At 42.5% G+C, this 26067-nt stretch overlaps 1 protein-coding gene across 4 annotated transcripts in view; it reads left to right on the top strand.

The window, feature by feature from the left end:
* The window catches only part of NCOA5 (nuclear receptor coactivator 5), a 29917-nt gene extending 5019 nt beyond the window's left edge, over nucleotides 1-24898 (top strand). Inside the window, exons 2-8 of one of the 4 annotated variants that reach the window (XM_045885868.3) lie at nucleotides 7122-7188; nucleotides 16274-16600; nucleotides 17991-18127; nucleotides 19323-19449; nucleotides 21707-21906; nucleotides 23235-23555; nucleotides 24014-24898. In XM_045885868.3, coding sequence (XP_045741824.1) covers nucleotides 7151-7188; nucleotides 16274-16600; nucleotides 17991-18127; nucleotides 19323-19449; nucleotides 21707-21906; nucleotides 23235-23555; nucleotides 24014-24603 — 1740 coding nt within the window. In that variant the 5' untranslated portion in view covers nucleotides 7122-7150 and the 3' untranslated portion in view covers nucleotides 24604-24898. Of the gene's footprint in view, nucleotides 1-7089; nucleotides 7189-16273; nucleotides 16601-17990; nucleotides 18128-19322; nucleotides 19450-21706; nucleotides 21907-23234; nucleotides 23579-24013 lie in introns of all 4 variants that reach the window. The other 3 variants (XM_045885869.3, XM_064573279.1, XM_054510136.2) reach the window with 3 other exon arrangements.
* The last annotated feature ends 1169 nt before the right edge of the window (nucleotides 24899-26067 follow it).

Genomic DNA, 26067 nt, shown 5'->3' with positions numbered 1-26067 from the left:
TTTTAGCCATTGTCGTGACATTTTCTTTGTAACATGATGTTTATGGGTTATTGCTCCTTAAATAGAAGAGTTTAAAGAAGTTTCTAAATGGAGGATCTAAGTATATGTTATGCATAAGCTAAAGGGATAAAGAGATAATACAGTTCCCAAATACTTGCCAAGAATCACCTGAGAAGCTTGTTAAAATACAGGTTCCTAGGCTTCATCCAAGTTTGAGATGGGGTCTGAGAATAACGTTTAACCATCTTCGTGGGTGGTGCTGATGTATTTTCATTAAAGGAACGCGACGTGAAGAATGAAAAAATGTGTACATATATAAATGAGGAGAGGGGACATGGGAAACCGTTTAATGGGTATAAAGAGTTTTTAATTTTGCAAGATGAAAAAGTTCTGAAGATCTGTTGTACAACAGTGTGAATATACTCAATGTACTAAACTGTACACTTAAAAATAGTTCATATGAGGGACACCTGGCTGGTTCAGTCGGTAAAGTATGCTACTCTTGATCTCTGGGTCATAAGTTCAAGCCCCACGTTAGGTATAGAGCTTACTCGAAAAAAAATAATAGTTAATATGATAAATTGTATGTTTGTGTGTGTGTGTGTGTTTTGTCACACTAAATTTTTTTGAAAAGATATTAGGAAAAACTAAGGAAGGGTGCTTGGTTGTCTGTTTCTTCCAGAATAGTGGGTGAGACTAATATTGTTGGCTATTAATTACTGACTCTGGCCCTAAGTTTATTTTATATTCCTTTACTGAAGGTAAAATCATAACCTTTTAAATACTTTTCTCATTCCTGTTCCCTTCATTGTCAAACCAGTGATCCTTGAAAAACATTACCATAGTTAACATTTTGAATGTCTTAGGTTTAAATACTCCTGCCTCCCTTTTTTGGGCAATACACATACAGGAAGCCTTCATTAATTTAGCTTCACTGAGACTCTATTATGGTAGCTCAGTTTGTACAGGCCCTTTTGCCACCAATTTTTTCCTTTTCAGTAGCAAAGTTTTTTGTGACCTCCTTCTAACTCTGGCTTGCATCTGTAATTCCTTTCTCTTTTCTTCTTCCTGTCCCCTATTCCCTACACTAAACTTCTTATAGTATTTCTAATTAAGTTCTTCACGCCATTCTTTCACCTTTTACATGTGCTGGAATGATTTCTCTCTTTCTGGTAAACTACTTATCCTTCAGGACTGTTTCTTTTAGGCCTCCCTTCCTCCTCCGTCCCTCCTACCCCTTATTCTTTCCAGTCTCCTCTCTCTCCTGTTCCTCCCCCCGCCACACACACATACACAGACCTTCATTATCTCTGCCATAAACCCACTTTAGATTATGATTATCTGTGTATATGTCCCACTCTCCTTTATTAAACAGTGAACTTCTTTAAAGCAAAGACTTTAGCCTTATTATTTCCATATCTCTATGGTATAGTACAGAGTGTGACACGTAGTAGGCCTAGAGGCATCTGATGAGCTGATTATAAACTGTCCTTTCAAGTGTGTTAATTTAGTTCTGGAAGGATCTCTGCTTGTACAGTTCAGTTGAAATTTTACCTGTGTTAAATAAATCTGTATTTTACATTTTTTTGTAGCACAGACTGTTTTACTAGTTTAGATTAGCTCCATCTTTGTGAATCCAAATTAGTGAGTTTTTTCTCTTAGCTGATGTTCTCCTTGAATCAGCATAACCAACACAGGTAGAATATCCATTTCATCAGGCTCAGAGAAATCAAATGACGACTAACCATCCCCCGCCCCCATTAGGACTAGAACTCAGATATGCTGATCAGGCAAGTGCTCTTTCCTTGAAAGAAGGAAAAAGGACAGGAAATTAAATGTTGATAGAGAATTTTTGTCTGAAATGTTGGAAGTGATTAGAATATTGGTAGCAAAGCCAGAAACACTGTACAGTTGACCCTTGAACAACATGGGTTTGAACTGCGCAAGTCCCCTTAATATGCGAATTTTTTTACAGTACTGTAAATGTGTTTTCTCTTCCTTATGATTTCCGTAATAACATTTTCTTTTCTCTAGCTTATTGTAAGAATACAGTATATAATACATATAACATACAAAAATATTTGTTAATCAACTGTTCATGTTATCAGTAAGGCTTCTGGTCCATAGTAGGCTGTTAAGTTTTTAGGTAGTCAAGTTTTTCGGCTGCGTGGGGACAGCACTCCTAACCCCTGCATTGTTCAAGGGTCAAATGTAGTTTGAGGTGATAGAAATTGAAGTGGCAATTGAATAGGCTCTGCTCTGCTGGGTGTCTGGGGCACTTAAACATTGGTGTGACTGGCAAAGACTGGGCCTTTCCCAGGTTCTATCATTTTGATCAGGGAGTCTTAGCAAGCGTTCATAATGGAAACCATGTTTTTCCGTTCCCTGTTGGAGCAGTATAGCATAATAGGTAAGCATTTTGGTGTCAGATCTGGATTAGAATCCTAGCTGTCTGCCTCCTGACTATTGTGACCTAAGATAAGTCATTTAATTTCTCTAAATCTCAAATTTCCTCATTCGCAAAATAGAGATCATAATAGTATTTAACTCCAAGAGTTGTAGAAAGGATTGAATGAGATAATGCACATGATGTTCTTAGTACAGGCCCTGGGTCAGAGTAAGCATTCTGTAAATAAAAATTATCATTGTTTCTCCCATTCCTGTACCTAGGAATAATAATCTGATACAGTTAAAGATATAATCCTTATTTTAATTAGAGAATGAAAGAGATAATCCAATATGAGGGAATGCATAGTTTTTAAAGTAAGCTTAAAGGATTGATTTAGAAACCATAAGCAGAGCATTCTCTTATCCCTGACTCATTACAGTATAACTCCTTACATATCCCTGATGTTACAGTATACCATCAAGGTCATCTTCATAAATCTAATTTAAGTGAGAAGTCCAATCCTTTCCCCTCCCAATTTGGGGAGTTTAATGTGTGATAACCTCTTTCTTGTCAGTATGGTTTTTCAAGTGGCATTATCTTTATCATCACATGTTTTCAATTTAGTAATTACTGATTATTAGTTGGTTTTCAGCTAAGCCTTTGGAGAATTTTATTTCATTTATAATCACATCGAAATTGTATAGGCTTCTGCATTCTTTGAACAGCCAACAGTCCAACAGTGGTACTGTCAATAAGTGCAGTGATTCATGCTACACTTTGTTTAGAATATCCTTATGGTTTTCCATTGTGATAGCTTGTGATAATTGATTTTAAGGTGAAAAGAGTTGTTTTTATGATGGTACAATTAAAAAATAGAGCAAAGCAGTTCTTGGTACTATGAATGAAACATGAATTTTTATTTATAGCATATACAAAGACCATTGTGTGAACCCTGTCTAGCATATTAGTCGAAAATGTACATTAGGCATTGTGTCATTCTTTGAAAGTTCTTTACCCCAATCTTTTGCGGCTTAAAACAGTTCTGCCACTTCCTGTGTGACATCATGTTTTCTAGATTATTTTCTGGGGTTTTTTTTTTTTCCTCTTATGTAGATCCCTTCAGTTGGTGTTATTTTTCTTGTCTAAAATTCCTTACCTGAAAAGTGCTTTTAACTATTTTCAGAAGACCACTTAGAAGATATTCAGGCCAAGGTACCTTGCAGTGATGGTGATTTTGAATGGCATTCACATTGCTAATATAGCTCACAAAGTATGGATGTACCAACCAAGCTGAGGTGAAAGAGACACTGAGAGACTGAGTCTTTTTTTTTTTTTTTTAAAGATTTTTATTTATTTATTTGACAGAGAGACAGCAAGAGAGGGAACATAAGCAGGGGGCGTGGGAGAGGGAGAAGCGGGCTTCCCACGGAGCAGGAGCAGGGCAGAGAGCCCGACGCGGGGCTCCATCCCAGGATCCTGGGATCATGACCTGAGCCAAAGGCAGATGCGCAACAACTGAGCCACCCAGGCGCCCCCTGACTTCAAGTCTTAAGGGCATTTGGCCAGGATGAGATAGAGCAGGAGGGGAAAGAAACATCAAAATTGCCACTGTCCTCTTGTTGATTAAATTCTCTCCAATTACGGTTCCCTACCTGATGTCCAGAAAGGTGCCCAGAAAGGTTGTCTTTCCATCTGTTTTTTCTTTTCCTTTACGTTAACGTTGTTTCTATTTCCTTGGCATAGATTATGTATCTCTGTAAGGATTTAAGAAGGAAAAAATCTGGTTAACTGATTAATACAAAAGCCCTCTTTACCAGTCCCAATATTTGCATTTTCAAACGAACCTCCAACCTCCCAGTTGATGGGTTATTGAATTATGTGACCAAAAAAAAAAAAAAAAAAATTGGGATGGGGCAAGGGTTTTTTTTCCCTTGACTCTTTAGATCTTTATTATACTTTGTGATCAGTTTCCTGAAGTTATTTTACTTTTGGTAGCTTCTCTATTCTTCCTGTATTTCTGAACTCCTAGGTTTTCCAAAAGTTCTGTGTCACCATATGTTAGGATTTTTTTGTGTATCAGGATTGGTGGTGATGACAGTTTTGTTTTCATAACTCTCACTGAAACCGCCCCCCCCCCCAACCTTCCTCCAACCTGAGCAGCCCTCTTGGGTGGCAATGAAACTATCAAAAATTTCCAGGTCTCATTTTCTCCATATCTCACCCAAGGTGGAGACATAAGGAACTCTTAAATAGAGGTGAATAAACAAACACTTGGCATTTAAGGAAAAAATTACTGGGGCACCTGGATGGCTCAGTTGTTTTGCATCTGCCTTCAGCTTGGGTCATGATCCCAAGGCGTCCTGGGAGTCCTGGGATTGAGCCCCACATCAGGTTCCCTGCTCGGCAGGGAGCCTGCTTCTCCCTCTCCCTCTCCCTCTGCTGCTCCTCCTGCTTGTGTTCCCTCTTTCACTGTCTCTCTCTGACAAATGAGTAAAATCTTGAAGGAAAAAAAAAAGAAAAAAAGGAAAAAATTCAAATGGTCTGAGAGTTCTCTTTTTTACAGAAGAAACATAAGCCACCCCATCCAAATATAATTGCTTTAGACTATTTAATGAAAATAGATGTTAGGAGGCAAATTATAATCAAAATGGTTTAAAGATAAAATAATCTTGAATTTTAAATAATCTTTCAAATAATTGCAAAAAAATTTCACTAACTTCAAATAAAATATTTACCTTCTTCATTCTAACTGGAACCAGCTTTGCCCCAAAAGTGTTTTAATACATTACTACTTTGGTGCCCCCGGGCCTATATGTAAGTGCTCACAGAAATGGATATAATTAGATAGTGTAATAGTCCTTTTCATATCATATGAGCAAATTATATAACATTAATAGAAACTTGCCAACTAAAGTGGTACCATATGTTCTGTACTCTAACCTAAATGTTCAGGTCAAGTCAATGTTTAGAGAAGTTTTCTTTATTCACAAGACCATTCAATAATATATGGAATCCTGCTGGGAGATATGGTGCTTATTTAAAAGAAATATTCACACCCCTACCACCCTCAGTGTATTCCAGAGATACTTTGAAAACTACTTAAACAATCAAAGAGATGACATTTCTTTCTGAATCATATTCACCCTGTATTAGAGAGCAATAGGTCCTTCTAAACCTGAACTGATACTCTTCACAATAACATATAAAAGAACTAGGTATTCCCTATAAGGCTTATCATTATATAATGTGCAGTTCAGATGTTGCTGAACTTTTAGGGTTGTAAGTGAAAGTGCTACTTGCTATACCAAAGCCATGGTCAGATATTACTGGCCAAGTCCTGTATGGACGTTATTTTCTGATTTTTTTTTTTTTAAATAGAGGGATGATAGCATTGTGTCTACTTAATTGAAAATGTGAGAGGCAACTTAGGGTGAAATACGCTTCTCTTACTGTTTAGATTTATGTTACCTTCAGTTTATCAAAAGTCATTCTTCTCCTAGATACAGTAGAAACTCTGACTTAAAATGGAACTGAAGATCATTCTCACTTGAATAAGAACTCAAAAGTTGACAACATACCGGGGTAAAGTCTGTGCCAGACCTCTTAAGTTTTTTGTTATTACTGTGATCTCTCACACCATAGGACTCCAGTTGGAATTTTTTAAATACATAATTACTATTTTAAAGCACTCTAATTATGTGAGTGCTTAATACCATTTAATGTCATTAGATACACTACTAATTGCTTACTATGGAACATGGGAAACGAAACTACACTGCAGCAGGACGCAGTTTCATTTTTTCATTCAACCAAAACCAAAAATTTTTAATACATTTATTAATCTTTAAGTCATGTAAAAATTGTCCTGTGTTATCTTTGGACATAGATTGGTACATTTCTTTAGCTATTTCATCAGTTCTTTCTTATACATGGTGTTTTTATTATTCACTTCAATTTTTGCAAAGCAAATTTGTTTTTAGCAAGCAGGCTTTAACTGCACAAGTTGGCTTTTCTGTAAGTTTGTATGATTCCACTGTTCTCCCTTACCCAGTTGTAAATGCCATGCTTCTCTAATGAAAACTCATGTGTGGAGTGTTTTACTACCTAACCAAATGCCAATTCTTATTCTTAGGTACTTATCTGTGAGGGTCGTAGTTGCTAACATGTAATGTACTTCGTTTAGGAAAAAAAATTTCTTCCCTACATCTCATTCTGGAACATTCTGTCCAGTGGAATGCAACACAAGGCACATTAGAAGTAGGCCCTGCTTCATGGCATATTGGAAGTTTTAAGACAACAGAGTCCAGCTGTTTCTTCTTTGTAACATAAAATGGAATTATTTGCCCTTGCTCTTTCTTTTTTTTTTAAACTCTGTCTCCTGTCTTTACTCCCACTATCCTGCCCTCAAAACAGAATCTTACAGCTGGCACTCCAAGAGTTTAGCAGGCAACCTTTTCTACTTTTGGAGGGGGCAGTTGTTAGGTTTGGGACTTGGCAGAGCATTAAAGCATTGTGTTAGCTAGAAAACTGAGGGACATTCCTTATCAAACCATGACAATGTACTGCCGTAACTTAATAAAAATTGCCCAAGTGACAGTGTGTCTGCTGAATGGATTTTCTTACACCATCTGGTTGTCATTGTAGTTTTTTGTTGTTGCTTTCATTTGAAATGTGCTGATGATTTTGTTTTTATTCCGTAGCATTGAACAGATGGGTTGATTATTCTTTTCAGATATTAATAAGGCAGCGGAAAGAAGAAATATGAATACGGCTCCATCAAGACCCAGCCCCACACGAAGGTAAAGTACCCTGAAGCAGTGAGTTACCTTGGGAGAGTTGGGCTCTGGGGAGTTAAGCCCAACTTCGTACATCAAGGGTCTTTTCTTCCCCCCAACAAATCAGAAACGCTCAAGCAAACAATAAGAACATGAACCTTGTGTGAAGGGCCTTGCTGCTTTTTTTAAACATACATCAGGAGATGCAGAGAAGCTTTGCGTTTTTGGTGACAAACCCAGCAAGTTCAGCTTGCAACATGAGTTGCAGGCGATTGGAAGAGGATAAACCTCTGTCTGTCCCCAGCTCACGTGTCACTGGGAGCCTCCACAGCAGGAGGAGTGCCCCAGGGTCGTTGGTGTGTGCCATGCTGCACTGCAGTGGGCAGCAGAGATTCGACTCTTCATTCCAAATGGCTGCCGGTCCAGATGTTAACCAGGTTTATGGAAAGTGCTGCTTGAGAGATTGCTGCCGTGCCTGTGCTGGAGATCCCCTGTTGGCTCGCATGCTGGGGTTACCATTTGAGGGGAATAAAAAGGGCGAAAACACTCCAGCTCTCAAAAGTCTCCCTTTTTCCTAGCTTTTCTAGAAATAAAAAGCATTTCCCTAATATATTCTTTCTTCCAGTGTCTACAAAAGAGATAGTCCTGATGTATACCCATGAGATATGCATTAAATTGGCCCCTTCTCTCAAAGAAGAGCCTTATTAATGTTACCATTTACACCAAAGGTGCAGTATCCAAACTAGCCCCCTGACAGTACACAAGTGGATGCAGTGTGTGCACTTTTGTGTGGAATGCAGACAGATATGATCTGTTCCATATCTTGTGTCTCTTCATGGCCCAAATGGATACTCAGTATGGATTTGGCTTTTACGTCTAAGTAAAAATACCAGTTTTCCACAATAAACTACATACCGTGGTAGACTACATTTCCTACAGTGAACTGAACACTGCTGAGTACGATGAATCCTGGTCTGTACTGGTAGCTCCGCAGGTCACCTGGGATATACCCAGCTAACTTACACATAACATACAGCTGTCCTTTGAGACAAAAACACCTATATTTTGTTCCCCACTTACAGGAAAGAATGGCTGCTGTATGTTTGGTGTATGTTGCCCCCACTTGGATGTGAAGGGTGGGTATTTTCTAAGCTACCAGGAATAGATTATACATGACTGCTCTGCAGAGTTCAAGCAGACTGTAGCAGCAAGGTGGTGGTTTAATTTGGCGGCTTTGAGCACTCTGCCGGTGCAAAGGAGTTGAATCTGACACCACAACTACAGCTACGCTACAGCTGCCAGGTGGATGCCCTGGCTGTCCGTTGGTCTCACTGCGGAAGTGAGCATATACATTGCTATTCTGTCTGTCCTCTCTAACACTGTAAGGAATGCCTGTAGCTTACAGGTAAATACTGTGTTGATTGATTTTGTGGGTATGTGTGAGTATCCTAAAGAACTTAAATGAATCCTGCAGAACTTTAGCAGTTCCATATAATGTCTGCTTCCATTATGCTGCATCAAACCATCCTGTAGGTGTTGGGAAGTCCCATCTGTGTTGCTTCTCATTGCCCCAATAAACCTGGAATACAGAGGGCTAAGAGTTTACATCTAATGGTCAGAAATAGGGGGCGTCCATTAGAAGCTGTGGTTGCCAAGGGGCTTGAAAAGAGATAGATACAGTGTGTATCCAGTTTCCGAGGAGCAATAATGCATGTGTTTCTGAACTAGGTAGCTTACCAGAAGGAGTATGGAATGGGTAACTGTAAAGACACTGGCTCCGCTAGTAAAATCCTCTCCCCTCTCTTGTCCCCATGATGCTTATAATCTCTGGATAATGTCTGTGTGTTTTTGCAGGCAACTCCCGCCCCAAAAAACAAAAAACAAGGCACATTGAAGAATACAGAGTAGTTCCTGTTTGTGCTCTTGATTTATGTCATCTTATTAATGATACTTAGCTAAATGCTTTTAACATTTCCAACTGATTATAGGTATTCAGCAGACATTGGCAATGTTGAGGAAATAACCATCTCCCCTGCTTGGAATCCATGTAGCTATTGCCAGGACATTAAATTAAAAAGATTAATTTCGGGGCACCTGGGTGGCTCAGTCGTTAAGCATCTGCCTTCGGCTCAGGTCATGATCCCAGGGTCCTGGGATCGAGCCCCACATCGGGCTCCCTACTCCGCAGGAAGCCTGCTTCTCCCTCTCCCACTCCCCCTGCTTGTGTTCCTGCTCTCGCTATCTCTCTCTCTGTCAAATAAATAAATAAAATCTTTAAAAAAAAAAAAAGATTAATTTCATCCCAACTTAAAATAACTCTATAATTTCATCTGTAATGGAAGAAATAGTTGTATGCTTTTCTTCTTTTTTCTAATAGTAGATCCCCCTAAAAACAAAGCATACAAACAACATTGGAGGGGGCTTTTAAAATGTCCTCCCTGCCAGAGACATAAATACAAATATGTCACTTTTATATACCTTTTAAAATACCACCTTCCTCAGGGCACCTGGGTGACTCAGTCAGCTAAGCACTTGCCTTTGGCTCAGGTCATCATCCCAGGGTCCTGGGATCGATCCCTGCGCCAGGCACCCTGCTCAGCAGGGAGTTCGCTGTTCCCTCTCCCTCTGCCCCTCCACCCCACTGGTGCTTGCTCTATCTCAAATAAATAAAATCTTTTTTAAAAAAATAAAATATCACCTTCCTCAGAAACAATTTCTAAAATGAGGTTGTTTGAGATGTGGATAGGGCAGTAGCTTCCTATTTTTTTTACAATCAATAGGAGGCACAGTTGGGCTAATTTAATTTCCATCCAGAATCAGTCTTCCCCCTTGGTGCTATGTCCCTAACTGGGTTCCTCAGCATGTTATTTAACATGATGAAGTGTCATACAGTTATGCTTAATAAGGTTCAGGGAAGAAGGATATTCACATTGAGTAGAATGTGTTCTGAGCCCTGTCTAAAACCTGAGCAGAGAGTCCCAGTTTTTTTACCTTTAAGAATAAAAATTTAAGGGATGCCTGGGTGGCTCAGTCGGTTAAGCGTCTGCCTTTGGCTCAGGTCATGATCTCAGGGTCCTGGGATCGAGTCCTGCATCGGGCTCCCTGATCAGCAGGGAGCCTGCTTCACCCTCTGTCTGCCCCTCACCCTGCTTGTGTGCTTTCTCTCTCTCGCTCTGACAAATAAATAAAATCTTTAAAAATAAATAAATAAATAAATAAATAAAAATTTAAAAACTCTTTAACGCCGGGCAAATTTGAATATTGTATTCAAAACAGAACACTAACATTTTGATCATCACACTGATCATGTATTGTCTCTTATGGTATACCAATAGGGCAGAAATAAAATGGAATAAGTAGGCAAGATGGATGACTAGTTAGCCTGGAAGAGGCTAATCATTTCTCTAAGGGTGAGCACTGGATATCACTCTTTGGGTACATCCAGTCAGAGCCTTGAAGTAATTCCAGATATACCAGTCTGTTGACAACTGCCAAACTGCCTTCATTTGGCAACCCTAATAAGTTATGTGTCCCCAGCCATAGGATATGCATTGTTCACAGGGGAGAAAAAGTGTATTTGTGGCAGATATTTCCCTTAAGTGGTACTTTTATGTCTTCAGTGCTGCTCCTTTTAATAAAATTGTTTCTAAGCATGCTGGCAAGACCTTTGTAACACCTTGTTTTGCTGGACGTTAACCTTGAGTGTCAAAACACCTAAGTACCTTTGGGAGTTTTCACAGGATTATCACCTCTTCAAATGTCTCTGTAAGCCACAGTTCTGCTGGCATTGCTCTCTGTTCAGTAATGTGCCTCCCTAATGACTCCAGCTGTCAGCGTGTAATTCTGACAATATTGGTCCAGCCAAGCACAGAACTCTGCATCAGGGATCCCTGCTCTGGATCAAATTTCGGCCTGAGTTCTCATCATTTAACCCTTGGACCACTTCATTGGACTCTTGACTACATTGCTTAGTTACCATGTAAGTTGTCTAGCATTGGTGCTAGGCACTGGCCCTTACCTTCTTCAGAGACCGTGATTCTGGTTGTACCTCAGATGTTCTCAGTTTCTATCTTCGGCTCAACACCCTGGCAATCCAGGTCTTGGAGCATACCCCTACACGGATGTGGCCTCCAAGTGAGACTCTGTATTTTCTAAACGTTCCTGTCTGACATTAAAAAGAGCAAATAGAACTAATTTGTCTACATCAAAAGTTCTGCAGAGAATTTTTCCTGTGTATTTGTTAAGGATGTTGGGCTTGGTGCCTCTTCGGTGAAAGTCATCGGGGATCGGCTCATCAGAAATATCCTAGCTGTAGCCAAGTTTCTTATGTGGCTCAAGATGACTTCTATCTACGGTGCTAATTCCTTTGATAACCACTTGCTCCTTGGGTATGAGACAGCGCTAGCTCTAGGTGGGCCTCGCAAGTTAAGATTCCAGGCTGTGATTACCTCTGCACTAACACTTGAAGAACAGCCATCGGTTCTCAGGAAGTGCCACCTCTACCAACAGAAAAGTCATATCTGTGCTTGAGAAAATCATCATCGTGCTTCCTAGGGAGAAGCATGGACATGGATCTGTGAGGTGTGATACCTCATTGCACTCCATATCCTACCAGCACCTAATGGCAAAATTCTGCACAAGTCTGTTGTCTCTCTTTCTCACGTAACATGGAGCCATCGTGGTGGGGAATCAACATCACACAGCAGCCAGCCATTTTAGATAATATTTGTGGACAGTATCTGTGACAGAACAGAAGTACCAACAACTACTAAAGATTTTTTTTTCAGGAGCAGGGGAAAAAAAGAAAAGCTGGCCCTCCCAAGGAAAATATTCCAATGAACAGAAAGGAGATGCTGACAAAAAAGGACAGAGGCCTTCCTCCCTGACATTCTGTAAAGCCAAGGCCAAAGAACACCATCCTGGGCTTGAGGTTTCATTCTCTGGAGGAAGAGAAGCTCGAAGTCCATCACAGACTTCCAAGATGATCATCTGTCAGTTCTTACTCTGTAGGCTCTCAAATGCCTAGTGCTCTGCACACCTCTTTAGTCCCCGGAAGAGAAGCTGTTCTACCAGAAGCACATCACTTACCATCTGAGCTATGGCTTTTCCCTTCACCCACCCTTCTCTTACCTCTCAAATGTTTCTAATGATATGACTATATTTCTCTCAAGGCAAAAAACATTTGGCTTTTTTCCCCAGTTGAATAGATGAGAAATTTATTAACAATTTTAGTAGTGTTTGTCATCTGCCTTCAGTTTGTGGACTCCAGTGCTGAAATTTATTTAACTGGTTCAGTTTAAAAGGTTCAGTTTCTTTTTAGCCTCTGGTGACGTGGTACCTGAGGGTACACTGCATTTGGTCCCCAGTAAAACACCTCTGGTGCCATGGGATGAGATTGTGAACCCTGTTATGCTCCAGAAACTTGGTTTTAACCCACTTGTTACCTAAGGTCAAGCATCTCATTCAGAGGCTTCCTCCTTGCGCACTCTGACTTCCTGTACCCTGTACCTCCCTTTTGTTAGCTGGTTCTTGTTTTGAGAAAGGTGTTGGGGCCATCAGCAGGAGCCCTTTTGTTCTGGGGAGATCTTTGTTAGGGTCCTAAATTTACCCTAAAAGGTTTTTTGTTTTTGTCTCTAGAAGAACAGCTTCTGCCATACTGCTCATCTTTTGGAGAAAGGAGAAAAGCTTTGCCCTTTCATATTATTATCTTCTCTGTTCCTACTTCCACTATTTGTTTGGTTCTTTCCACCTTGTGAATATCATCTTTTCTACATTTTACCCAGAAGGCAATTGAGGGAATTAGTAGTTTTGTTGCATAAGGACTTTAGATTTATTGAGGGAAAGGGAGTGCTTGCCTTCTCACACTGGAAGCATGAACCTAGACTTTGGGATTCTGGGGTTATGGTCAGCCTCCAGGGATGGACTCTGACAGGTAAGTAAGGTATTTCAGTGGATTCAAAAGAATGAGAACAATATGGCATTTTTAATTATCCTAAGGCTGTGAATAATGTGCTGTGACTCGGTGTTCTTAGCCGTATCCCTGCCCCTCATTTCCACAACCCAAAGGCTTTGTGTGTGGTCTGTGGTTTATCAGGCTCATGGTATCTCTTATCCCTGATTGCCAAGAACACTTGAAATCTGATTCTACCTCTAATGACTACTTCTAACTGCCCCCCAAGGCAGGATTATCTGCTAATCATTAATCCAAAAATACTTAACAGTTGTCTCTTCCCAAAGGATCCTGAGTGTTTTCCCACATTATATACTCTATCAGATGTTACACATGTGAGGAAGATTATATGACATAATAAGAAACAAAGTAAGAATCTTGGTTAGTCTGCACTTTAATAGGAAAAATGTTTAGCGCCTCCTCATTTAAACTCCCTGGTCTCCCATGTTTGCTCCCACAAATCAAGAGTACTTGTGAGCCTTAAAATGTATGACAAGGACTTTTCATAGATGCAGAATTGACGTTTAAGTTATTTTTGCTGTGCTCATGTGAATGAAGTAAAATTGAGGCTTGTTACCAGGCTTGATGGCATCGTGATGGCTGCCTAATATGTTTAATCACGGTAGATGACAAAAGTTTAAACAAAACATGACGCCTGCTCATAAGAGGCTTACAGTTGAGTTGAATAATTAGATTCATTAAACATTTACTGAACTCCATGCTGTTGTCCTAGGGATCCAGAGATTTCAGGAGAGCTTACTCTTCAGTAGAGAAGCGATGTAAACAGATAAAATTACAGAACCGTGTGATAAGTGCAGTGATAGAAATACATACAACATAAGTCGTGGAGCATCTGCTGCATGCCAGACATTATAAACCTACATAGTGGGTTTATGGTGGAGAGTCAAACTGACAATCCTTGTCCTCATGGATTCACAGTTTAGTAGAGCAGACAGATGTTACACAAGTAAATAGATATGTCACATTGTGATAAATGACAAAAACAGTGCTATGAGAAAATGTGGCCAGGATTTAAGGGCAGAAAATAAACTTTCAGACTATGAGAATCAGGGGTAAGAGACACATATTATGCTGAGACATAGAGAATGAGTATGGATCTGTTCTTGCTGCTCAAGTAGAGGCATCAGGAAAAACCTTGGCTAGTTACAGCTGAAAGGCCAGTGTGGCAAGATAGTGGTGAACTCCGGAGGGGAGTGGGTAAGGTTGGAGAAGATAGCCAAGACCACGCAGCACCTGACTAACCTTACTGGAGATTTTGGATTGAATTCCGAATACTGTGGGAAACCAGTGAAAGGTTTTTACATATTTGAAAAATCACTCTAGAATAATATGGAGAAAGATTAGAAAAGAGGCAAGAGCAGAAATGGGGAAGTCTTTCCCCACGGTAGAAGTCTCTTGCTCAGGTTTTAGGGAAAGGTCATTGTGGGTTGGCCTTCCGCAGTACTAACGGAAATAAACATGGACAGAATTGATACTAGTTTCAGAGAAAGAATAGAATTTGGAAATGTGATTGGAAGAGCGGATGGGGCTTTGGAAAAGATGACATTCAGTTTCCTGGCTTGAGTAACTGAGTAGGTAGGTGTGCCATTTATTGAGATGGAAAGGACTGGAGGAGGAGCATATTTGTTGGGGAAGTTCAAGAGTTCAGGGCAGATTTTATTAAAGTAGGTCAAACAAGAAACTGTTGTGAAAAGGTAAATATCAGATAGAGAAGAGTAATAGAAATAGTAAGTGTTCTAAGAGTTGAGCAGCAGGAAAGATCAACAGTTACTAGGGAGATTAGACTTCTCTAATCTTGGAAGATTTGGGACATGAACTTTCCTGTGAGGATTGGGTGATACTTGTTAGTGCAGGAAAAACATTCCAGGTTGAAAAACCATGTGAACAGAAATCCTGAAGCAGATAGCATTGTGTGAGTTAAGTCATAAGAACAGAACGGACTAGGTGGAATCAGGAAATGGGGGAGCAGTAACAGTTGGGAAGGGTCCAGATTTGTTAGGGAGGGGTACCTAGAAGTGTGATTGTCAAGCTGCGGTTGGTAACAGGTGGAAATTTGAATGGTTAATCTGATGTTTATGTGTTGAATGAATTGAAATCTGGAAGATTGGTTTTTGGTTTGGTTTGGTTTGTTTTTTTTTGTTTTGGTTTGGAAACTTGTTGATACCAAGCAAAAGGGTTTGGATTAAACTTTGAATCCAGTAGGAATGAAAAAGAAAAGTGAACAGGATTCAAGTGACTTAATGGGGAAAGGAAAGGAAGAATTGTTAACTTTCAAGAACTTAAACCTTGGTAGCTAGGAAGATGATTTTTGGCAGAAGTGAAAAAGTCGGGAATGGGATAAAGAAGTGGGTTGAATAACAAGTTTAAAGAGTGGGGTGGAATGTCTCATGAAAAATATTGTATGAGAGCAGCCCAAACTTATCTGTGACTTCAAACACTGTTCAAAAAAAAAAGGAACCTGGTTCTGCCTTGAACTCAGATTGAGAGAGACCACTACTCAATAACTATGTTGAGAAGACAGAGAAGCTGAGTGTTCTTATACTTTACTGTGTGTGTCATATTGTACTTTTTCTTTTTTTCCCTTAATTTGATTATCCTGCTCAGTATTTTAAGTGAGGTTTTCTGTACTTCAGGAACAACTACTTGGACCATTGTTACTTTGTATGAGATTGTGCATTTGCTCCTTTTTTATTTCATGAGTCTTGCCCCTTACTATGTCCCTCCAACTTTCCCCCCTTTTAAAATCTCTTTCAAACATGTCTGGTGGGAAAAAAACAGGTTCTAGGGGAAAGATGCTTCCACTTTGAAAACCTGTGGAGATTAAGATGATAGCGTGGCATGTGTAAAGAATACCGAATTACTCCCTGACAAATACTGTGACCCCAGTCAAAATCTTTGGCTTTGGGTCATACATTCTTCTTTTGATGTCCTAATCTTTTGGGATCCTGAAGCCTACTAGTCTTTATTTGCTGACCAGATGGGTGACTCTCTTTAAAATTTTAGTCATGTTCTCACTGTTTGGCTGCCGTGTTTTAGAGAAAAATGCTTGGAGAGGGTGGGGACTTCCTCCAATAAAGAGCTGAAGGGTTGGCTACCTTCAATTTCTTTGTCTTAGCTCCTCCTTGCTACCTCCCACAGAGATCCATATGGCTTTGGAGACGGTCGAGATACAAGACGTGATAGATCCCCAATCCGAGGAAGTCCAAGGAGAGAGCCCAGGGATGGCAGAAATGGCCGTGATGCCCGTGATAGCAGAGCCATGCGAGACCCCCGAGACTTGCGGGACCACAGAGATAGCAGAGACATTCGGGATCACAGAGACAGCAGAAGTATGCGTGATGCTCGGGACATGAGAGACCTTAGAGACTTTCGTGATCTAAGAGACTCTAGGGATTTTCGAGATCACCGGGACCCCATGTACGACAGATACAGAGATATGAGAGACTCCCGAGAGCCCATGTACAGGTACATATACAGCCATTTGCTTGGATTTTGTTGTTGTTGTTTTTAATAACAGTCTTTTATGGGTATTCTGCTGAACTAATTGAAAGCTCTGTAAGGGCAGTGACTTTATCAGCCTTATATTTCCAATGTCTAGCAAGTGGCAGATGTGCTACTCAATAAATATTTGCTGAATGTGTGAATGTTTGATGAATTATGCTTAGCGAATGAATCTGGATCTTTCCATGTGACCTGTGAAAGGCAGCATTGTGCAAATGGAAAAAAAAAAAGATGGAGCTCAAATTGTTTTGGCAGTGCAGAAACACAGGGAAAATGTACACGTGGCTAGTAGGTCTGGGGAAAAAACACTCGGCATCATTAGTCAAAAGGGAAATGCAAATCAAAGCCACAACAGGCTACCCCTTCATACCTACTAGGTTGGCTATATCATTTATTAAGGAAAACAACAAAAGAAAGTAATATTGGCAAGGTGTGGAGAGATAGAACCCTCATGCATTGTTGGCGGGCATATAAAATAGTGTGGCTGCTGTGGAGAATGGTTGGAAGGAGGTTCCTCAAAACATTAAATACAGCAGAATTACTCGGACCCATCAATTCCACTCCTGGGTACATACCCAAGAGAACTGAAAAGAAGGACTCAGAAACTTGTATGTAGCATAGCAGCACTCTCCGCAGTAGCTGAAAGGTGGACAAAACCCAAATGTCCATCAAAAGATGAATGAATAAAAAAAGTGATATATCCATACAGTGAACCTATTATTCAGCCATAAAATGGAAAGTAATACACCTGCTACAACAAGGATGGACTTTGAAAACATAATGCTAAATGAAATAATCCAGATGATACAAAAGAACAAATACTGTATGATTCCACTGACAAGAATAGAGAAGGCAAATTCTTATGAGACAGAAAATAGATTAGCGGTTACAGGGATGGGAAGTGAAGAGTTCCTGCTTAATGGATACAGAGTTTCTGTTCTGGGTGTTCTCAAGGTGATGAGAAATGTATCTGTGTATTTATATGAAATATATATATGGATGTGTATATGTATTTTAAACCATAGTTTTTAAAAAACTTTACAGGCAAGGGGGATGGGGAAGCATCAAAATTAATATCAGTAGTTACTATCAATTATTTTGCATTTACTTTAAGCCAGGGACTATTCTGAGAGCTTTCTGTACATCCTCCCAGTCATTTTGCAAAGTAGGTTAACATAGTCTTGGCCACAGAGCAATAAGCGGTGAATCTCAGACACACACCTCGTTTGTCTAATCCCAAAGTCCTGCCTTACTGTGCTGCTTCCTCACAGGAGTGGGTGTTGAAAATGCTCTATATCTGAGTTTTGCAGCAGAGGTGACTTTTAACTTTGTGCAAATTTCTTCCACTTTTCAGGAGAGAAAGCTCTTATGACCGATACCTGCGAATGGATGACTATTGCAGGAGGAAGGACGATGCTTATTTTGACCGCTATAGAGATAGCTTTGATGGACGAGGCCCTCCAGGCCCAGAAAGTCAGTCTCGTGCAAAAGGTAAAGCAGCAGTTTATTACTGTTACTAGTGAAGCACTCGACAAATGAAAGAGGAAACGAATAACCAACTAGAAGGGGACTAATGTCTTGGTGAAGTAATCCACAAAAAGAAGAAATACAAATATCCTGCTAATATGTAGGGAACATTCAGCTTCAAAATAATTTATAAAATGCAAATTAGTACCATCATCCGGTTTAGTCATGTAACAAGAAGAAGTGAATATGAGATTCCAGCAGTAAGAAATGAACAAAAAGTTGGAGCTAAAGAGGGTTAAGTGCTTGCTTTTTGCCAATTAACAAAATAACTACAACTGTTTGCACTGTATGTGCATCATGTGGGTTTTTTTGTTTTATATGTAATTCTTACCTAACAGCGTCTCTTATTTAGGTAAAGACAAATATGTTTTTTCAAAGCCTCATTTTTCTCAATACATCTTTAAAGATTTTTGAATTATTTCATAGTTGAATTAACCTTATTTTTAATCTGTAATAAAACTTCACTGCATGATTTTTTTTTCCAGAACAAATTACAAATACCTGTCAATAAGGGTCTTAAATAGTGGTTGCCAAAATGCAAATAAGAATAACAACAGAATACCATCTTTTTTTTTTTTAAGATTTTTATTTATTTATTTGACAGAGAGAGAGGGAGAGAGCACAAGCAGGCAGAGGGAGAGGGAGAAGCAGGCTCCCTGAGGAGCAGGGAGCACAATGCGGGGCTCAATCCCGGGACCCTGGGATCATGACCTGAGCCAAAGGCAGTCTCCCAACCCCCTGAGCCACCCAGGTGCCCCAGAATACCGTCTTTTACCATGTTGGCAGGAATTTTCAAAAATGACAATACCCAATGTTGACTAAGCTGTGGAGAAATAGCACTCGGTGATCCACCCCTGTGAAGGGATAAGTTAGTAACAGCCTCTTTAGAGTAGCAGCCTTGGTGTAGTATGTATCAGATGACACATTAAAGTGACCACGCCCTCTAATCCAACTATTCCATTTCAGTGAATGTATAATAGTAAGAAACAATTGTACTGGCTATTTTTAGGAGGTAGTCCAGAAGAGTAATTCAGAGAGAGAGTATGTGTATGTTATCACCTTGGCCTACAAGTAGTTTGGGATTCACAATAAGGCCTCTGACTTATTTTTATAGAAAGTCACAGTCCATATTTCAGTTTTCCTTACTGGTGTCTTACAGAGCGTTTGAAACGTGAGGAACGGCGTAGAGAAGAACTTTATCGTCAATATTTTGAGGAAATCCAGAGACGTTTTGATGCCGAGAGGCCTGTTGATTGTTCTGTGATTGTGGTCAACAAGCAGACTAAGTAAGAATCCTTTGGGCTATTTCTCCTGAGTAAGGAGAAAGGTCAGAAGAGAAATTAAGACTTCCTTTGGCAGCTGTACCCACTGAATTTGGGCTGTGTACTGTAGCATTGCTCTCCTGTGTTTAGCTAGAGTTCTGTCAGTTGTAGCTTACAGAAAAGCCATTGCAAATTGGCTTAGGCCCCAAAGGGAAATTTTTAGTTTGCTTGGCTTGGAACTTTGGGTATGGCCACATCTGGTCAAACCATGTCATCAAGACTTGGTCTCTGTGTCACCTTCATGCTCAGACATGCTCAGACATGCTTGAAAAGGCAGAAGGGCACTCACCCTAGACATTTATCTTCTTCTTTTTTTTTTTTAATTTATTTGACACAGAGAGACACAGCGAGAGAGGGAACACAAGCAGGGGAAGTGGGAGAGGGAGAAGCAGACTACCCGCCGAGCAGGGAGCCCGATGCGGGGCTTGATCCCAGGACCCTGGGATCATGACCTGAGCCAAAGGCAGGTGCTTAACTACTGAGCCACCCAAGCGCCCCTAGACATTTATCTTCTTAGCAGAAACTTCTTCCCCAGTGCTTCTACCTAAAGGCCTGGAACTGTTTCTCACTGGACTGACCTAGCTCACTTTCCCATCCTTGAACCAGCAGTGCTGGGATGCCTTGATGGATTAGGGCTAGGTTATGTACCCATTCCTAGAGCTAAAGGTGGAATTAGGCCTGTGGAATCATGTGGACTGAGTAGAAGGGTGCTTTCTCAAAGGAAAATTGAAGAGGGAATATATGTTGGTCATGCAAAGCGGTAGATGCTCCCTTCATGGAAAAACTCTGAATCCCCAGTGCTTTGAGAGGTGCATGTCTCTGCATTTGTCAGCCAAGCCTTCTTTGTGAAGGACCTTTGTGAAGGTCCATGATCTTGCAGAACTGTTAAGAGACCATTCTGGCCAATCCAAAGTTCACAGTACCTTTTTTTTTTAAGATTTTATTTATTTATTTGACAGAGACACAGCGAGAGAAGGAACACAGGCAGAGGGAGTGGGAGAGGGAGAAGCAGGCTCCCCGCTGAGCAAGGAGCCCGATGTGGGGCTCGATCCCAGGACCCTGGGATCATGACCTGAGCCGAAGGCAGACGCTTAACGACTGAGCCACCCAGGCGCCCCCACAGTACCTTTTCGCACGCCTCTTTTTCACATTCTTTCCTGAAGAGACTGAGCGGGGAGGCGGAAGGGAGCATAGCAGCTTGCAGGGTTTGGCACTAGCTATGTTCCCTTTCCCCAGGTGGTTAGTAAATAACTTCATGTGTTTTCCAGCAGTTTGGGGTTAAAGAACTAATTTCAGGGCAGAGACTAGGGAAATAGGTGTTGAAACACGAAGCAGCAGGCAGAGTTCCCAGGCTCTGGGCTGCCTTGTTTAGAGATAGATGCTGCTTTGACTGTAGATAGCTTTTTTTTTCTTGACACATAATAATAGCTGTCATTTTCTGAACACCTACTCTACCACCCCTTGCTAGGCGCTTTATTTAAATTATTTTTAATCTTCACACTCGTCATGTTACATGGATATTCATTCAGTTCAACTCTTATATGTATGGCGAAGCTATAACGGTAAATAAGCACGCACACAGGGCCCCTTCCTCTTGTGGAGCTCACATCCCGGTCAGGCAGATGACAAAAATGGATGTATTGGTGATGAGCCCCGAGAAGAAATACATCAAGGATTTAATTTAGATGGGAGAGAAGGTCAAGGGAATGACATGAACCAAGCCATATTGTTCCTGTTTTATTGGTAAAGAAACAGGTCTGTAAGAGGTTAAGGAATTTGCTTAAATCTTCACAACTTTGTAAGTAAATGATAAGGCTGGGATCCAAACTTACCTCTGTAGCATTAAAGCCCATGGTTTTTTTCCATTATATTGGCAGCCACCCCAAAGACAGACACATCCCACAAGTCTTAGGCAGCAGGATGGTGTTTCAGGAAGGACCACTGGACTACAGGACCAAGAGGAGGACCTGGGTGCTAAGGACTGCGCTGTTGGCCACTTGCATGTGGCCATTCTGAGCTAGTCATAACCATTCGGAACTAGATTAGTATGAGAGAAGGAATTGGTCTAGATTCTTGGAGCCTGAAGAGGGCACTAGGGAGACACTGGGTACGCTAAGATTTGAACTCCCCTTAGGAGCCCACACTGCTGGCTGAAGTGCAGCTGTGTACAGACTGGGAGTTGGTCAGCGAGTACTCACCTGGATCCTGTTTGTTTCTACAGAGATTATGCTGAATCTGTGGGGCGGAAGGTACGAGACCTAGGCATGGTAGTGGACTTGATCTTCCTCAACACAGAGGTGTCCCTGTCACAAGCCTTGGAGGATGTTAGCAGGGGTGGGTCTCCTTTTGCTATCGTCATCACCCAGCAACACCAGATTCACCGCTCCTGCACAGTCAACATCATGTTTGGAACCCCACAAGGTAGGAGGCCCAAGTGGGTCAGATTTCCAGGGGTAGTCACTAGTCCATGAATTCTTTCGTGTCTTACTCAGAAGAAGCAGGTTTGGAGCAAATGACTTGTAGGTCAGCTCACATGTGGCAGGGCCCTTTTATAAACACACTGGAGGAGACTTGCACGGTCACATTCTCCTCTGATACTCTTTCAGTGGATACAGTTCTGGGCCTGCTGTCTAGAAAACATATTTATTTAGCCCGTAGGTAGAGACAGTGGGATGCTGGCAAATGTTTAACAACTCGTTCTGGGGAGGGGGCAGGAGGCGGTGTGGTTTACAGCATTTGCTGATCTCCATGGTGTAAATGCTCCCACCGTGTCCCGTTTCAAGCCACCGACATGAAGTCACTTCAGAAGAGAGGGGCACCGTCGGCGCTCGCCCGTGAGAGCAGGTGCTGGCGCATCTCTGGCGCACGCTGCACTGAGTGCAGTAGAATCCTTGCTTTCACCAGACTTCGTAATAAGGGACAGAGAACACAACAGGCGATGGGGATACTATCTGCGAGTGTGCTGGAGAAGTAGAAGGGGCAGGAGAGCAGGGAGGAGGCCCTGGAAGTCCTTGAAGCCCTTCCCTGAGGTCGCTTTCAGTACTTCGCACTCAGAATGCCCTGATGCCCTGGTCATTGCTCCTCCGGTGCGGACTTTTCCCTTTTCCCACCACACACGGAATCTCTTTGCCTGACAGGTTATACCCATAACCATAAAATACGTAAGGCTTTCCACTAAGTCATTTGGTCATTTGTCTCTCTGAGGAATAGTTCTCAAGATGTGTGAGGACATTTATGTAAAGTTGTAAGACTTCTCACCACCCTATAAGTCATGTTGCCCGCGGGTGAGGAGAGGAGGTTATGGTTACATTTGATCTTTATCCGTGACCTTTGAACTGATGAATTCAAAAACAGTAGGCCAGCTCTATCTTGAGCATCACAGTGGAGAGCCAGGCTTTACAGAAGGCCTTTTTTGGCCCCCTGCGGCCAGCCTCCCATGGTAATTCCCTATGTGGTCTTTTTGAATCTGTGGGAGACTGTCGTGTTTCTTTGATTTTTGCTACAAGTCTGTGATCTAGGAATTCCCCCAAAGAACCAGCTCTGTGAAAGGTATGTGTTCCCACCAAAGAAACCTATTCACTTATCTTCCCAGCTTTAATTTCCCTTCTCCCTGCTCCCCATCCCAAGGCTTTTTGTCACCAAAATGGTTTTCTTGCTGGTTTGAGGTTAGGAAAGGGCTGGTAGAGCCCAGCAGTTGGGCACTCAGGTGTGTTAGGGGAGAAAATGACTCCTATCATTCTCTCCTACAGAGCATCGCAACATGCCCCAGGCAGACGCCATGGTGCTGGTGGCCAGAAATTATGAGCGCTACAAGAATGAGTGTCGGGAGAAGGAACGTGAGGAGATTGCCAGACAGGCAGCCAAGATGGCTGATGAAGCCATCTTGCAAGAAAGGGAGCGTGGAGGCCCCGAGGAAGGAGTGCGCGGGGGGCACCCCCCGGCCATCCAAAGCCTCCTCAACCTACTGGCAGATAATAGGTACCTCACTGCCGAGGAGACTGACAAGATTATCAACTACCTGCGAGAGCGGAAGGAGCGCCTTATGAGGAGCAGCACCGACTCTCTGCCTGGTGAGCTACGTGGCAGGGCCGAGGTGAAGTTCTGACTCTGCATTTCTCTAACCCCCAGGCTCTGTTGGGAGGGTAGCAGGCCCAGGCTCTTTGGGGTGGGTAAGGGGAATGAGCCCATGCCCTGGGTTCTCCCACGGGCCGTCCTTGCTGATATAATGATAACTTAAGATTTGGGTACTGAATTCCAGTCCCTGTAGTGAACGTGGCGATGGGTGGACTAGGATTGCTGGCCACCTGCTAACCAAGATGGATGCCCTTTTGTCCTTAAGTCCACTGGGACACCTAAGCTGTTTCCTGGAGACAGCACATACCATGAAGTAGCCCCTTGGGGAAATTGATGTTATAGTCTGTGTATTATGTGATTGATGTGATCAGTGATTGTTGTTCTTCCCTGGCTGCTAAGCCGCCTGCCCACGGAGGGTACTTTCAACTGGATACCTCCTCCTTCTGTCTTTTAGGCCCGATTTCCCGCCAACCACTCGGGGCGACCTCGGGTGCCTCGCTGAAGACACAGCCAAGCTCCCAACCGCTCCAGAGCGGCCAAGTGCTCCCCTCTGCTACACCCAGTCCAGCTGCACCCCCCACCTCCCAGCAAGAGCTTCAGGCCAAAATCCTCAGCCTCTTCAATAGTGGCACGGTTGTGGCCAATAGCAGCTCTGCATCCCCCTCCGTCGTTGCCGGAAACACCCAGAACCAGAATTTTTCCACAGCAGCGAACAGCCAGCCTCAGCAAAGATCACAGGCCTCTGGCAATCAGCCTCCAAACATTTTGGGACAGGCGGGATCTGCTCGGAACATGGGCCCCAGGCCTGGGGCTCCTTCCCAAGGGCTCTTTGGCCAACCTTCCAGTCGCCTAGCACCTGCCAGCAACATGGCTAGCCAGAGGCCCGTGTCTTCCACGGGTATCAACTTTGACAATCCAAGTGTACAGAAGGCTCTGGACACCCTGATCCAGAGTGGCCCTGCTCTCTCCCACCTGGTTAGCCAAACCGCAGCACAGGTGGGGCGGCCCCAGGCCCCGATGGGATCTTACCAGAGGCATTACTGAGGCTCAGTCTCTCAACTACCCCTCCCCCCCGTCCCCTCATCCCCTGGCCTCCCACCAACTGCGTTCAAATAGAGTTATTTGGAGGATGTTCTCTGCGCCTCTCCAGCTCTACATCGAATGTTTCTACCACCTGCTCTCTCTCCTGCCCGAGGCTGTGTTGCTTACTCCTTCCAGAGTCAGTTTATACTGCATTTGGGGGTGTATCTTTTTTTGTTTTTGTTTTTTGTTTTGTAGAAAATAAATACATCTGGGGTCACCTGGGCAGTATAGGTGTCTGGGCTCAGTTTATATGTCATGGGTTTCTCTGGTCTCTGTCCGCTGGATTTGGGGTGGGGGGTGGGCAGGAGGAAGCCAAGCCCGATTGGCTGAGTTTGGAACAGCACTTTCATTTTCATGTCAACCGCCACCGCCTTTGTTCATTTTGAATCTACCAAGGTTTCCCAGCTTCGCCCAGGCCGACCAGAGCTCAAGTTCCTGTCTGCAGCTCCTGCCTAGGGTTGCAGAGGACCAGTCTGGGCTTGGCCAGCACAGTGCCGTCGTCGTGCCCCCTCGCACGTGTACGGGGTCTGCTTAAGGATTCATAGATCAGCTGCTCTGGAGTTGGGAAGTGGCCATGGCAGCCACAGAAGCAGGCACTCTTCTGCATCATCCAGGGTTTTCTTTTTTCCTTTTTTTTTTCTTCATTTCATTGGAGGATCTCCAGTGGGCTGAACAGCTCCAGTCACCAGCAGTTCAACAAGAACTGTGAAATCGGACCCTGACCACTCTTCCCCCACTGCCCCCTTAACATTTCTGTCAGCCTCTCCCTCTCTAGTGCTAGTTTCACGGAGGCTCTGAGAAGGCAGCTCTAGACTCCGGCAGGGAACACCCGTTTTTTTTCAGTGATTGTTTTGAGCTTTTGGCTCAGAAATCAGGTTCTTATTTTTCATCTGGATTCTTGTTCTGTTTTCTGAGCAGCAGGAGGTAGGGACCATTTTGATGTCAGACTTCTGGTAGCTGGACATGTCCTTGATACCGGTGGCTGTTCATAACTTTTGAGCCAGAGTGAAATTACGAGAGGGCGGACTTCTGGCTGCCGCTCTAAATAGAGTCCAGGGAAGCTGCCCTCTCCCCAGGGATGCGCTCATTAGAGCCCTGTGGAGCACAGTCGCAAGGGGCCCCTGGTGGGGACGAGGGAGAGCGGGGACATCAGCTGAGTCCCTGCCAGTGGCTGAGCAAGCGATTTCAAAAATTCAAGGTCCCCAGGTGGCAGCGTTTTGTGTTCTGACCTGTTTGTGTTATAGAGTGTTTTTTTTCCTCTTTGGAATTCTGTGTTGTTAATAAGATGAGATGATTACTTTTTAATTAAAATGAAAAAGTAAAACCTGTTGTTGTCTTTTTGGGGCATTCTGTCTGCAGGGGCATTCCCTCCCAAGGTCAGAAGGGGAGGGTCCCTGATGGAGCCCTGACTGCTTTCGGTCTGCC

Source organism: Mirounga angustirostris, unplaced genomic scaffold, assembly GCF_029215605.1.
Source record: "Mirounga angustirostris isolate CCGP_5_RB_7025 unplaced genomic scaffold, mMirAng1.0.hap1 SCAF_10, whole genome shotgun sequence".
Taxonomy (NCBI): Eukaryota; Metazoa; Chordata; class Mammalia; order Carnivora; family Phocidae; genus Mirounga; species Mirounga angustirostris.
The sequence above is the reverse complement of the archived record's forward strand: the minus strand, read 5'-3'. Positions and strand labels throughout refer to the sequence as shown.